This window comes from Drosophila sechellia, chromosome 3R (assembly GCF_004382195.2).
Source record: "Drosophila sechellia strain sech25 chromosome 3R, ASM438219v1, whole genome shotgun sequence".
Lineage (NCBI taxonomy): Eukaryota > Metazoa > Arthropoda > Insecta > Diptera > Drosophilidae > Drosophila > Drosophila sechellia.
Genome location: NC_045952.1, coordinates 3,289,926 through 3,303,901, shown reverse-complemented (window position 1 = coordinate 3,303,901; position 13,976 = coordinate 3,289,926). Strand labels below are relative to the sequence as shown.

Genomic DNA, 13,976 nt, shown 5'->3' with positions numbered 1-13,976 from the left:
GAGTGCCGTCGACTCGGCCATTTTGCATAAATCTTGCAGCCACACGTAGGCGAGCCGAAGATTTTTACAATTTTCAGCAGCCCCAGGTCTCAGAACGCTCTAGACCTGCTATTAAAATCAACTTAAAGTGCTGCCGCAAGTAAGTAAAGCGATCGGAAATGGCTCGCTACACGCAACGTCCGGAAAACGCCCTCAAAAGGGCCAATGGTGAGTGTGCTGAAAATTTTCCATGCGGTGTCTGAAGAGAAACTTTCGGCTTCGCGAATCATGCGCTCTCTTAACTCGACGCCGCTCTCTTCGTCACAGAGTTCATCGAGGTGGGAAAGCCGCTAAGGGCGCTGGACACGCTGCAGGAAGTTTTCCGCAACAAGCGATGGAACTACGCCTACTCGGAGACGGTCATCGAACCGCTCATGTTCAAGTACCTGTACCTTTGCGTGGAACTCAAGAAGTCGCACATCGCCAAGGAGGGACTCTTCCAGTACCGGAACATGTTCCAGCTGGTGAACGTGAACTCTCTGGAAAATGTAATCCGCGGCTATCTGAAGATGGCCGAAGAGCACACGGAGGCCGCCCAAGCCCAGTCCTCGGCGGCAGTTGCTGTTTTGGAGCTGGATGACCTGGACAACATTGCCACGCCAGAGAGCATCCTAATGAGCGCAGTGTGTGGCGAGGACGCTCAGGACCGCTCAGACCGCACTATCCTGCTCCCGTGGGTCAAGTTTCTGTGGGAGTCCTACTGCCAGTGTCTAGAGCTGCTGCGCGTAAACACCCATTGCGAGGCGCTGTACCACGATATCGCTCGCATGGCCTTCCAGTTCTGCCTTAAGTACAACCGCAAGAGCGAGTTTCGCCGCTTGTGCGACAAGCTGCGCAAACACTTGGAGGACATTTGCAAGAGCAGCAACCAGACCACCGGTGTCTCGATCAACAAGGTGGAAACGCAGCAGCTCTGCTTGGACACCAGGTTGTACCTTCTTGACTCGGCTATCCAGATGGAGCTGTGGCAAGAGGCCTACAAGGCAATCGAGGATATCCATGGCCTGATGGCTCTGTCCAAGAAGACACCTGTGCCCAAAACCATGGCCAACTACTACCAAAAATTAGCCATGGTTTTCAGCAAGGCCGGCAACCAGTTGTTTCACGCTGCAGCGCTGCTGAAGCTCTTCCAGCTGACGCGCGAGCTGAAGAAGAACCTGACAAAGGACGACCTGCAACGTATGGCTGCCCACGTTCTCCTGGCCACCCTTTCTATTCCGTTGCCTTCGGCCCATCCAGAGTTCGACAGGTTTATCGAGGCGGACAAAAGCCCCCTGGAAAAGGCCCAGAAGTTGGCCGTGCTTTTGGGCCTGCCCCAGCCGCCTACTCGCGTTTCGCTTATTCGTGAAGTGGTAAGTATCACTCAATATAGTATGGCTTATGACTAATTAATAAACATCATCACAGGTGCGCTTGAATGTTCCTCAACTCGTATCTGAGGACTTTCGCAATCTATACAACTGGTTGGAGGTGGATTTCAACCCACTGAATCTGTGCAAGCGCATTCAGTCTATCGTGGACTTCATTGAGAACGGGCCCGAAAACGCTTTGCTCACTCCTTACATTCAATCGCTGAAGGACGTGACTATAATGCGTCTGATTCGTCAGATCTCTCAGGTTTATGAGAGTATTAAGTTCCAGCGTCTTTTGCAGCTCGCCAGCTTTTGCAACATTTTTGAATTGGAAAAACTGCTAGTCGAGTCCGTGCGTCACAATGACATGCAGATTCGTATCGACCACCAGAAGAACAGTATCTATTTCGGCACTGATCTGACCGAGAGTCAACGCGAGTACCGCCCCGACGGACCCGCTTTGCAATCGATGCCCTCGGAACAGATCCGCTCTCAGTTGGTTAATATGTCTACTGTTCTGACACGGGCAGTTTCCATCGTCTACCCGAACCGTGAACGTGACCAGCGTGCCAAGCTCCGCAACCAGATGGTAAGCCAATACCATGAGATCAAGGATCGCGAGCACCAGCGTATTCTTCAGCGACAGAAGATCATCGAGGACAGAAAGGAGTACATCGAGAAGCAGAATAATGCTCGTGAAGAGGAAGAGGCGCGGCGTCAGGAGGAGGAATCGCGGAAGGCCAAACTGGCCGAACAGAAGCGCCTCGAGCAGGAGCAAGAAGAACGAGAGCGCAAGCGCCATCAGAACGAAATCCAAGCTATCCGGGAGAAGAGTCTCAAGGAGAAGGTTCAGCAAATCTCGCAGACGGCTCATGGTAAGAAGATGCTTTCCAAGCTGGATGAGGAAGGCATTAAGAAGTTGGATGCCGAGCAGATCGCCAAGCGGGAAAGCGAGGAACTTCAGCGCGAGGCCAAGGAACTGCAGTCAAAACTCAAATCGCAGGAGAAGAAAATCGACTACTTCGAACGCGCCAAGCGCCTGGAGGAGATTCCGCTTTTCGAAAAATACTTGGCCGAAAAGCAGGTTAAGGACAAGGAGTTCTGGGAAGCAACCGAGAAGACACGCATCGAGAATGCCATTGCCGAACGGATGGATGCCGTCGCCCAGCAGGAGCGTCTCAAGCGCATGTATCCGGACCGGGATGAATTCCTTGAGGCCCTTAAAAAAGAACGTGCCTCCCTCTACGTCGAAAAGCTCAAAAAGTTTGAGGCTGCTCTGGAGGCAGAGCGCAAAAAGCGCTTGGCCGACCGCATTGTTCGACGCCGCGAGGAGCGTCGACAGGCTTTCCTTCGCGAGAAGGAGGAGGAGCGTCTTCGCAAGGAGGAAGAGATTCGCTTGGCGCAGGCTGCCGAAGAGCGCGCCGCAGCAGAAGCCCGCCGCTTGGAGCGTGAGGCTGAGGACGAAAAGCGTCGTGCCCAATACGAAAAGCAGCGTGCCAAGGAGGAGGAAGCTGAGCGCAAAATCAAGGAAGATCGAGACCGCCTGTCCAGGGAGTTGGCCTCGGAGCGCGAACGCACTGAAAAGGAGCGTGACACATGGCGTCCTCGAGGCGGTGACCGTCCAAGCGCATCTGCCGGCGGATCCAGCGAGTGGCGTCGTGCTGCACCTGCGGTCAGTGAACGCAACGACCGTGGTGGCGAACGTATCGAGCGCGGAGGCGACCGTATGGAGCGCGGAGGCGACCGTATGGAGCGCGGAGGCGACCGTATGGAGCGCGGAGGAGAACGTGTTGATCGCGGAGGAGACCGTGTCGAACGTGGAGGAGAACGGATCGAGCGTGGTGGAGAACGCATTGAACGAGGCGGTGACCGCGACCGCAAGGACAACGAGGGAGCGGACTCCTCTTGGCGTGTGCGCCGAGAACCAGATACACAGCGTGCTGCTGCTCCCAAAGACAGTGGCGCTCCGCAATCGCGCGATGACAAGTGGCGGCGTGGCGGAGAACGTGACCGCGATTTCCGCAATGATGGGGCTCGCCGCGACAGGGATGATGGGCCTCGCCGTGACCGTGACGATGGTCCTCGCCGGGATCGTGACGATGAGCGCGGTGGATTCCGTCGCAACGACGGGCCTCGTCGTACCGACGAGCCTCAGCGGGAAAGTGGAGGAAACTGGCGCGACGCTCCACGCCACGCTGATCGGGAAAACCGTCGCCCAGCTGGTGAGAGGCGCGACCGAGATGTGCGCGAGACTCGTGGCGATCAGCGCGGCTCTGCTCCTAAGGAGGCAGCCAGTGGCGGAGGAGGCGGCAACTGGCGTAATGCGCCTGCGACCCGTGAGGAAAAGCCAGCAGCTAAGCGCGATCAAGCCCAGGAAAAGGGTAAGTAATCTCAGCAGCAAACCTAATTGTCATTCTTATCAATGCGTTACATCTTTCAGAGAACAAAGCTGGCGATGATGGCGAGTGGACCAGCGTTAAGCGTCGTTAATTATTATTTTCATCATCGTATATACCCAGCATAATATTCTTAATAAGTTTTTATTTTATCCGACTTGTACTTTATTGGTATAGAGCTCAGTCGGCCGGTACATTATATCTATCCAAAGCTTGTGCCAGATAGTTAAAATTGAGATGGTTGTAGGACCGATACTGATTGAAGTACTTTCGAATAAAATAACTATGTTCCAACAAATCAAACTTCTTTTTCCTAATATCATGCTTTTTTAGTGCAATTTTCCGAACGAGAACCTTGGGAATCAAAGAAATTAACTAAAATTGGTTTGCAAAGTGGTTATTACTGATTTAATTCAAAAATCGAAATTCTTTCTTCATCACGTTTTTTAAGTGCCCATAAATAAATAACGCATTCAAAATTATTGTAAATTGTATAATCATACGTTTGACTTGTTTTTAAAAAGGTTCCATGGTTCTTAGGTAAAACCATATTCGTTGGGAATAAATTCCAATAAATAAACAAAAGCAAAAAATGCAAAACAAAAATATTGTGGCTTTGAAAATTAGGCGCGATAATTTGAACCCGCGCCTTCTTTGCACACTCAACTAGTATTTTCTTGCGAACACTTGGCACTAATGCCATGGCCTCGCGGTTCCTCCGCGGTGCGCGACCCTGGTCACACTGTCTGTGCCGCTGCCGCGAATCTCGGTCCACGTGAACAAATTTTGGGCAATGTGCTATTCGGTACTCATGAGATAAAGTGATTGCGGGTTGCTTTGGAGTCCACTGACGTTGGCCCACCTTGAACCGCGGGTGATCGTGATCTTCGGGCGGAACAGAAAGACGCAGTTGGACTGTCGCAGGAATAAGGCCCTCTTGGGCACCGGACTTGTGCTTGTGTGTTAGTGCTGCAGACGCGGCGCTCAACATGTGAGGTTAAAGCAGACGGACAAACAGACGGCGGCAACAATCCGAACAAGCGTTCGGCTGGGGAAGCCCTTTTTCGAGTGGAATAGGTGATCCGGAACCACAACGGAAGCTCAGAAGGTAACATTGCTCGACGCCTGCCGCAGATTGGGCATCGCGAAGGCGATAGCGAATCCGCTGAGCTTTGAGGAGAAAGGCTTTCCAAACCAAAGTGCTAAGATGTGAAAGGTGATAGGCAAGACCTGCAAAACGTATTCATTCAATTCGACTGCTTTTCGCCGAGGAGTGCAGTATCAAAAGCACATGGCGTGGCGGCATTTACACGCACACGCGCCCATCGCGGCTCACATACACACACACGTGGTTGGGGCAAACATGTGCTGCTGCTGCTGCTGCTTCTTCTTCTTCTTTCCACCATCGTAGTTGTGTAGTCATGTTTGTTATTGTTGTCGTTGGATAAAACTATTGTGTTTTGAGTCCCAGGTCCAGGTGTAGCCGATGCAGAGGCCCTGAAGATTGATTAAAATTATACACTAGAGGGTATGTGACAGGTAAAATTAAGCGTTTCCGATCCTATGAAGTATGTATATAAATTTGTGATCGGAATATCCAGCCGAATGTCCGTCTAGAATGCGAACTATACTGACAAAACATCGCGGCCACACTTCTAAAATATATTTCGATCATTTGTTTTTCACTGTTTGAGGATAAATGTTAATGTGTCAGTTTAGCCATGCCCCCGTAAAAGTGGGTTTCCTGTTTGATTTATCCCAAATTTATTACCTATAAGTATACCAATTCATAAATCCAACAAACATTTCTGAGGTCAGATATTGAGACGACTATTTATAAATATTTACAAAATATATATTCATTAGTTTTCGTTGTTTAGATTTCTGCTCTTGTAAGATTGGTAACTACAGATTTTAAGAAAATTGCATTATTAATCGTAGAGAAGTGTCGTCGATGGCGTTAAGCTGTATGGGAAGCCCCAACAGCTCCAATATTCGAAATGTTAATTTTAACATTTCACTTCCCCACTCGTCTTTCGGAAATCTTTGTCTCTAGTTTGAAAGAGCATAAAAACACCTTTCGATCAACATAAAAACGGCGTGATCAAACCACCGCAGCAAACTTTCAATATTGCGGCCACAGTATTCACATCAAGCTCAATGAAGCTGGGTTCGGAAAAATCGAATTTTTGAAATTTAAAAGCTGGAATCGTTTGCCCATTTTTTGCCCATGTTTGCCCACCCATTAGTTTTTTTTGCCCACGTCCAGTTTTTGAGATATGAATTTTCGAAAAAGTTCGAAAATTTTCGAAGATCAAAAATTTCACTTTTTTCAAAATTTTTTTTTTTAATCACAATAACATCGTTTGCCCACCCTTTAGAATTTTGAAAAATTTTATACTTTAGAAAATATAAGACATTCAAGTTTACCTCGGTCTCTTTGCCCATCCTTTAAAATTAATTTTTTTCGTTTGCCCACCCTTTAATATTACATTTTAACGTTTGCCCACCCTTCAAAATTATTTTTTTTCGTTTGCCAACTCTTAAAAATAAAAAATTTCGATTGCCCACCTCTTAAAACTAAATAATTTCGTTTGTCCATCCTTTAAAATTAGTTTATTTCGTTTGCCCACCCTTTAAAATTAGTTTTTTTCGTTTTCCCACTCATAAAAATAAAAAATTTCGATTGCCCACCTCTTAAAACTAAATAATTTAGTTTGCCCATCCTTTAAAATTAGTTTATTTCGTTTGCCCACCCTTTAAAATTAGATTTTTTCGTTTGCCCACTCTTAAAAATAAAAAATTTCGTTTGCCCACCCCTTAAAATTTGTTTATAATGTTTGCCCACCGTTTAAACTTAGTTTTTTCGTAAGCCCACCTCTTTAAAATATATATTTTCAGTTAAAAACGTTTGCCCACCCCTTAAAAATGGTTTTTCGATTTTCCATCTATAAAACCAAATTTAAAAAAAAAATTGAAAAAAGTGAAATTTTTGATCTTCGAAAATTTTCGAAAATTTCAAAATTCTAAAGGGTGGGCAAACGATGTTATTGCGATTAAAAAAAAAAATTTTGAAAAAAGTATAATTTTTGATCTTCGAAAATTTTCGAACTTTTTCGAAAATTCATATCTCAAAAACTGGACGTGGGCAAAAAAAACTAATTGGTGGGCAAACATGGGCAAAAAATGGGCAAACGATTCCAGCTTTTAAATTTCAAAAATTCGATTTTTCCGAACCCAGCTTCTTTGAGCTTTCACATCAATATAGTTTTAAGCAACGACTATCAGTCCAAAACTTTATGAATTTTTTCGAAATATATGTAATGCAAAAGATGTAGTTAAATAAAAGGATACTTGTGCAGCATTTACCATAACATTTCGTGAACTAGTTTTGGAGAAATCAAGTTTAAATGATTAATTTAAATAATTTATGACACGTGTTTTAGGTTTGCAGAAGCTTCATCTTTATTCAGGTTTCTGTATTTGTTTTATCTTAATGCTTATGTTATGTTTAATTTTTACCCTGCCGCGTCTCTTGCCGAGCTCGTCGTTGTGCAAGTGTTGCATGCTTGTTCTTCATTTTGTTGAGGATTATTTTGCGGTCCATAGCGAGTTTAGAGAGCTGTTCCTCCACCGTATCCATCAATTCGGGTTGCAGATGTATACATGATTGGACATAAACGCCTCTGATCGCAAGTTGGCCGATGTGAAAAGACAACTGAGCATTGTTGCCAGTTACGACAAAGAAGCCTGTCAAGCCAAAAATCCTAATAGGTGGTCTTGGATGCCTAGCTAGCTCAGAAGGCTTGAAGCTATTGATTTTGGGGTAGTTGTCTCCATCAGTTTTAACTTCATTCTGCGAGCTACTGAAAACTTTTCGTGGCATGCTGTTGCCATCTGCACCGTGCTCAGGTTCATTTTTAATCGGAATTTGGGATTTTGAACCGACTAGGTTTCGTGTCGGCAAGACGGAGTTGAAATGCGACTTAATTTGGTCGCAAAATTTGGACATCAATGGCACGCCGGAGCTTGGAGTTTTATTGGCCCCTTTATTGGTGTTCCTTGGAAGCAGTGCAATGAATTTATTGTCCTTATCATATCCGGATGAAGTGGTATTTCGGAATTGTTCCGCCTCAAAAGCCTTCTTTCTTACCTCCGACAAGAAGGTTTTCTTGTGACTAGTTAGTCGAATTTTTTGCAGAGCATCACACAGCTGAATGTTCTTTTCGGATTCTTTGATTGACTGTTGCGAAGACGGAGATTTGGCCTTCTCGTTCTTTCCATCTAAAGTCGTCTGAGACATATCTATATCTTTCTTCTTTAAGTATGTTTCTTCTGAGCTAATTAAATTAGTCGACATTGGGGGAACCAGTATGTTCTCTAAGATTATGAGACCATCCTCCTGACTTGCTTCCTTTGTGGCCTTTAGCCGGGACTCTGCAGCTTTGCGTTGACGCCTTGTGATCACCTTTTTTGGCATTTCGTTTTCTTTTATTATCTGGTTTACGGGAAGTGATTTTGTAAACTTGATTTTTCGATATAATTGTCCCCTGTCGATTGTGGATTGATAGGCATTGAAAGGCAACTATGATTGCTGGAGTTCCCTATTTAATCGGAGTTTATTTTTTTGCAGTTACTTTACAATTGACGCAAAATGGATTCACAAATGCTAAATGTATTCCAAGAAGATACCTTTGAGGGAAATTATACCAAATACGAGTCAGAGCCGAATTTCTGGTCATCTAATGATGAGTGAGTGATTGTCATCAGAAAAATGTACTAAAAACTAATGCAAACACTTTCAGACTGCAACTGACAGATACACTTAGCGGCATCCTACCCATCGCGCCCACAGACGAGTCACTGCTCAGCCATGACCGGGAGGAAGATCTGCAAAACAGAAAGAATCTGGTAGGTTTTGGCTCGAGTGGCATAAAAGTGAATAACATTTCAGTATTATTCGATTAACTCTTTGAATAGATGATCTACAATGACTTTGTGAAACACGACCTCAGCGACCATGACGCCAATGAGCTAAATGCTCAGGTCTATCGGGTCATCGCCGAGAGCGAGGTCGAGGTTGCCTATGAGCAGCAACGCCAGATCAGCGCCATTATGGAGTACGACCAAGAAGATATTAAACTCGATGGCCTTACGGAGGAGGAGGACATACAAAGCCAGTCCACATTTCGCACCCGCACAGACAGCTCTTCGATTGGTGATTATGAATCGCACTCTAGCGACTACGATGATGAATATGACATTGTCAACGAAGAACAAAGTCCAAGGCTGCCCGTTGTCCATAACAATATCGCCAACTCGCAGAGCTCCTGTGAGCTCCTGCGCAAGGGACGGACGCTCAGTACTAACACTATTATCTCCGAAGTAGACGCATTGGGGCTAAATATTGATGTTAATAACTTTGACCTAGCTGATTTTATTACCAAAGACGATTTTGCTGAGAATTTAAACGCCTGTCGCATAAAGGAATCTCTGCAAGCACATGCTCAAATTAAGTCTAATACTTTAGCAGAAGTTCCCATACTTCTTAATCCACCCGTTGCCACAATTGTGGGAAAACACGTGGTCCTATCCTCTAAACGTGGGGATTCTGATTATGACTCTGACTCGATTATCGACGTTGAAACTGTCGATATGATGGATATGAATATGGCCAATATCTGGCCAATAGATAAGAAGGCAAAAGTGGGCCAAACTCCCGATAAATTACGCTATGTGGACAATGTAAAGGCCGATCCCTCCTGGAGTCCGAGGTCCGCGAAAAAGGCCACATCTACTATCAAAGAGGTAAGTCCTATGACCACATACTAGTTTAGACATTGTTTATAATAGTAACTATCATACTCAAAACAGAATAAGCCGGAACAACTGGGAACCCATCAGCTCGCGGTCCCAGCCTTAAGCAAACCGAAGCATACGAATATTTGCCTGGTGCCTAATAAGAAACAGTGCGATTTCCTTAAACGTAAGGTTGGAGCTTCCTCCAAGCCAACTAAGGCGACAACAAAAAAAGTGACTGAGTCTATGAGCAACAAGCAGCCGTCAGTAAAAAATACTCAATGCACGGGTCTCGGTTTGGGTGGAAAAAATCTTTCGCTTCTGAAGCAGGAGAGAGACGCCGCAGTATCGGCGTGTGCAGTACCGGCGTGTGCTCCCAAACCTGTAGCACCTCCAGCCCATCCGACAACAACGCCGACATTGGCACCGCCAGCAAAGCGAAAGCTAAATCTAGAGGAATACAAACAGCGTCGTTGTGGCGGTGTGGGCGCTGTGAATTCTAAACCAACTCCGCCCAAGCAGGCGAAAGTAGAGGTTGCCACCAAACGCATTGCTCCTGCCCCGGTTTCAAAACCAACACCATCACCCAAAAAAGCGGAAATAGTCAATATTGTAAACAGCCTTAAATGCCCTCAGGCAGAACAATCTGCTTTGCCCTTGGATCCCATTACCATGGCTAAGAACAAGGTGCTGCGTATGTTAGAGATGAAGCGTGCCCAACAGCTAAAAATAATCGATTCCCGAGTATCAGCGAAGGTTCCACGCGTAACCAAGCTGCCGCCACTTAAGGATATTGTAAAGGACACCTACTGCATGGAAACTGAGGACCCCGGCAAAGAGATAGCGCCACTCAGCAACAAACTCCACCCGGACTATGAAGAGATTATAATAGTTTCAGCTAGTTGCAATACAGACATAACAATACCGCCCAATCAATTAAGCAAGGCCTCCCCTCGCTCCCTCCTAAAGTCATCCGTTTTGCTGTACAACATCTCAAACGGTCAGGATGCCAATAAGAACATGAGCAACTCCCTAATAGCCAGCATCCAACGCGAGGTCGTCAGGCAAACGAGTAACACTACTCTCTCGACGATACAGTCCAACGCAACAAAAGATATGTCTTCGGCTGATAAGAATTGTCAGCATGGCGAGGACATGGTCATCATGCATTTACCCAAGGATCGGGTGCGCAAAACTCTAGTGAGCATTGCAACACAAACTGATCTGCAACCCGAATTTCCCCTATTGACGCTGCCCCCAAAGCGACAGTCTCGAGAGCGTACGCGACGAAATTATCGCAAGCGACGGACGCAAGGCTCGGGCTCAAATATGTCCACTTCTTCGAGTGACTTTTCCTCCGACTGCAGCAGCGTGGTGTCGCACAGATCTCGCTCACGATACGATTCGACTGATCAGCTGCGTAACTTAGATGTAGCAGCAACGTGTGGGGGAGGCAGTATTGGAAACGGCGGTTATTCTTCTCGTAGCACTCAACGCCATCGCAGCTCGGTGAGCTCTTCATCTTACTCAGAGAATGGTCAGTACAGGCGCAGGCAGCGCCGCACGAGTTACAACAAGCGTAGATCTAGAAACCAAAAGCGGGGCAGTACTTCCTCGTCATGCTCGGGCTCCGAAAAAAGCGATCGCGAACGTAGCCGCAGCCCACACAGAAAATTGCGCCACTCGCGGTCCCGGTCGCGCTCAAAGTCTGATACACGCTACCCTAACAACAACTCATCCTCCAATAACAACAACCGGCGAGGATTCTTTGATCGTAACGTGTCGCAACCGGCTGTTGAGGAGCGGCGAATCGTCTACGTCGGGCGCATTGAGCAAGAAACCACCAAGGAAATTCTGCGTCGTAAATTTCTGCCCTATGGAAGCATTAAACAAATAACAATACACTACAAGGAAAATGGGTAGGAAAAGAAATGCTTTAAAGCTATTTAAAATAGGCACTTAACATTTTTTTATTTTATTTTAGAATGAAGTACGGGTTCGTTACGTACGAAAGAGCGCAGGACGCATTCACGGCCATTGACACGAGTCATAGAGACTCGCAAATAAACATGTATGACATAAGTTTTGGAGGGAGACGTGCCTTCTGTCGTTCATCTTACGCTGACTTGGGTGAGTTTAATACTTTTTACACGTTTTTATGTACGATCTAATTTTATCTAATGTGTCTGTTATAGATAATGCTGGCATTAATAATTACAACTCGTATGTGTTTCCCAATGAAGCACCAGCACCGAAAGTAGCCGATGACTCTTTCGAAGCTTTGTTGCTTAAGGTAAAAGCAAAGTTAAACGCGGGCAAGTCTACGGTGGAGACACCAGCAGCTACAGATGCTGTACCACAGGGCCACAGTCAGATGTGACATTTTGGCAGAAACCGGCTTAATTTCGTATTTTTAATTTTTAATTTTTTGAGAATTTGAAGTATGTTACGAGCATTCTACCACTATCCCTGCACATGTGTAGACCAATTTCCGAAGTTTCTATCTATAAACCTGAAAAGCCTGATTACAATTCTTAATTTATCTTAAAATAGTTGACAGAGCTATACAATGCAAGCAATAAAAGTATTGCAATGTACATTAGGATAATTGTAATTACACAACAAGAATTGAAAAGAAAATGAAATTGTGATAACCGCGTAATGCATACAAAGTCATTTAAAGTTAAAAGAAGATCAATAGAAATAAATCCACTCATAAAAGCTTTGTAATAATCTATGTAACAACCAAACCTCTGGAACCTAAAACAACCAGACGCCACAACAATAATAACAACTCAAATTCATTAAAACTATATAAAATGTGTATAAGAACTATGTATTTTGAGAAAGAGCAAGGAACGCGCATGCAGCATGCGTCGGCCACGAATTAAACTGTTGATAACTAAACTTTGATATTAGTTTGTAAAGAGCATATTTTGTACGTACTTTTAATTTACTCCGTAATTTTTGAATAGCAATTACATCAAATACAGAAGCTCCACTAAAGCTATTATAAATACATCAAAATATAGCTTTGAAATTATTAGTTAGGCTTGTTTCTCTTTTCAAATTTTATTCCGTAAATTCTAACAATTGTAAATCCGAGCACTGACTTTGAAAGCAGCATGTGTATCACTGTTACGATTTCATTGGATTATTAAATTAAAATATGCAATTAAAATAATATATTTAGTTTTTGAAAACAATTTGCCAAACAAGGCTTCGAAAATTAATAGTTAATAAACTATGGCCGAAACGTTGTGTTTTTAGGAACAGCCATCTCTTGTTTTTTATATACTTTTGTACTCTTGGATAATTTAATAAATGATTTTTAGTTCGAAAACAAACCGAAATGAAGTGAAACATTGTTTATTAATTGAAAGATTAAGTAAGATGATGTAATGTAAGTACTCTGGCAAGCCAAGACTCTACGAAATCCTCCAGAGTATTTTACAAAATTTGTCTTGCCTTTTTAAAATAAAAAGTTTTGCCATTTGAGGAGTAATTAATACTCGACCTGTTTGCCTGTTAATGAGGTATTTGCCTATTTCACGGCTATCGTTTTGTGCAGTCCATTTCATTGTGTTATTTCTGTGAAAGTCTGGATTTGATTAAATTAAAAAATTTATAAGCGTCCTTAAAATTGGGAAATTGGGAGGAAAAATTCATAAAATATCCCGGAATCAATGCATAAATCCCATGTCCAAATAAGTTCAAAAAAAAACATTTTTTTAAATAAGCCTCGTCAGGTTAGGCTATGATTGTGTAAACTAAACTTATTGTCCATAAGCCGAACCGACTGAAAAAATTAGCTTTTTCAGAAGTCTAAGTTGGCTATCAATCCGCATTTTTATCAAGACTTTTTTAATACTTTTACTTAAACTCTCTTTCTTCCAAGCCATCTTAGTTGTTGCATTAGCATCGGATTACGACAGCAGATTTAAATGTCCTCATGAACACGTACACATGTTGTATGCTAGTCGCCTTCACACACTCTCCAAGAGCGCTTCGTCACTACGTGGACTACCTCATAGTGATACTAAAATAATAATAATATAAGAGACTGATAAACGAGCTTATACCCTGAACCAAGCGTGTTTCGGCAAAGTCTGTGCTCGTTCTGGTGTAATGATTCGTGACTATTGTTTTGCCTAAAGGGCGAAGAAGAATGAAAAACTCATTTCCCGTCGTCAAATTAAATATTTTTGGCTTGACTGCGATTTGTCGTTTGCGTATCCAAAAGCAGGATATTGTTATTGAAATACCTCGCAAAGGGAAATTAGCATTTTAAACGGATGTACTCAGCGGTTCAAGGCTGACTAGCGCGGCCTCTTGAAGTCTGGTCATGCAAGCAAATCGCTGTTCGCTTTTCAACACTTGATTGTGGCGG

At 44.3% G+C, this 13,976-nt stretch overlaps 3 protein-coding genes across 3 annotated transcripts; 2 read left to right on the top strand and 1 right to left on the bottom strand.

The window, feature by feature from the left end:
• The first annotated feature begins 18 nt into the window (after nucleotides 1-18).
• On the top strand, nucleotides 19-4,085 carry LOC116801771 (eukaryotic translation initiation factor 3 subunit A). Its single transcript, XM_032723211.1, has 4 exons — nucleotides 19-207; nucleotides 307-1,391; nucleotides 1,447-3,772; nucleotides 3,832-4,085. Exons 1-4 carry the CDS (start codon nucleotides 159-161, stop codon nucleotides 3,879-3,881), a joined length of 3,510 nt encoding a protein of 1,169 aa, XP_032579102.1. The 5' UTR covers nucleotides 19-158; the 3' UTR covers nucleotides 3,882-4,085.
• A 439-nt stretch (nucleotides 4,086-4,524) lies between these two features.
• Nucleotides 4,525-12,943, top strand: LOC6613828. The gene is made up of 7 exons (XM_002038261.2): nucleotides 4,525-4,895; nucleotides 8,421-8,539; nucleotides 8,593-8,698; nucleotides 8,768-9,595; nucleotides 9,662-11,505; nucleotides 11,571-11,716; nucleotides 11,782-12,943. The coding sequence occupies exons 2-7, from the start codon at nucleotides 8,442-8,444 to the stop codon at nucleotides 11,964-11,966; spliced, it is 3,207 nt and encodes a 1,068-aa protein (XP_002038297.1). The 5' UTR covers nucleotides 4,525-4,895; nucleotides 8,421-8,441; the 3' UTR covers nucleotides 11,967-12,943.
• On the bottom strand, nucleotides 7,245-8,425 carry LOC6613829. Its single transcript, XM_002038262.2, has one exon. The coding sequence runs from the start codon at nucleotides 8,265-8,267 to the stop codon at nucleotides 7,299-7,301; it is 969 nt and encodes a 322-aa protein (XP_002038298.1). The 5' UTR covers nucleotides 8,268-8,425; the 3' UTR covers nucleotides 7,245-7,298.
• Nucleotides 12,944-13,976: the final 1,033 nt, after the last annotated feature.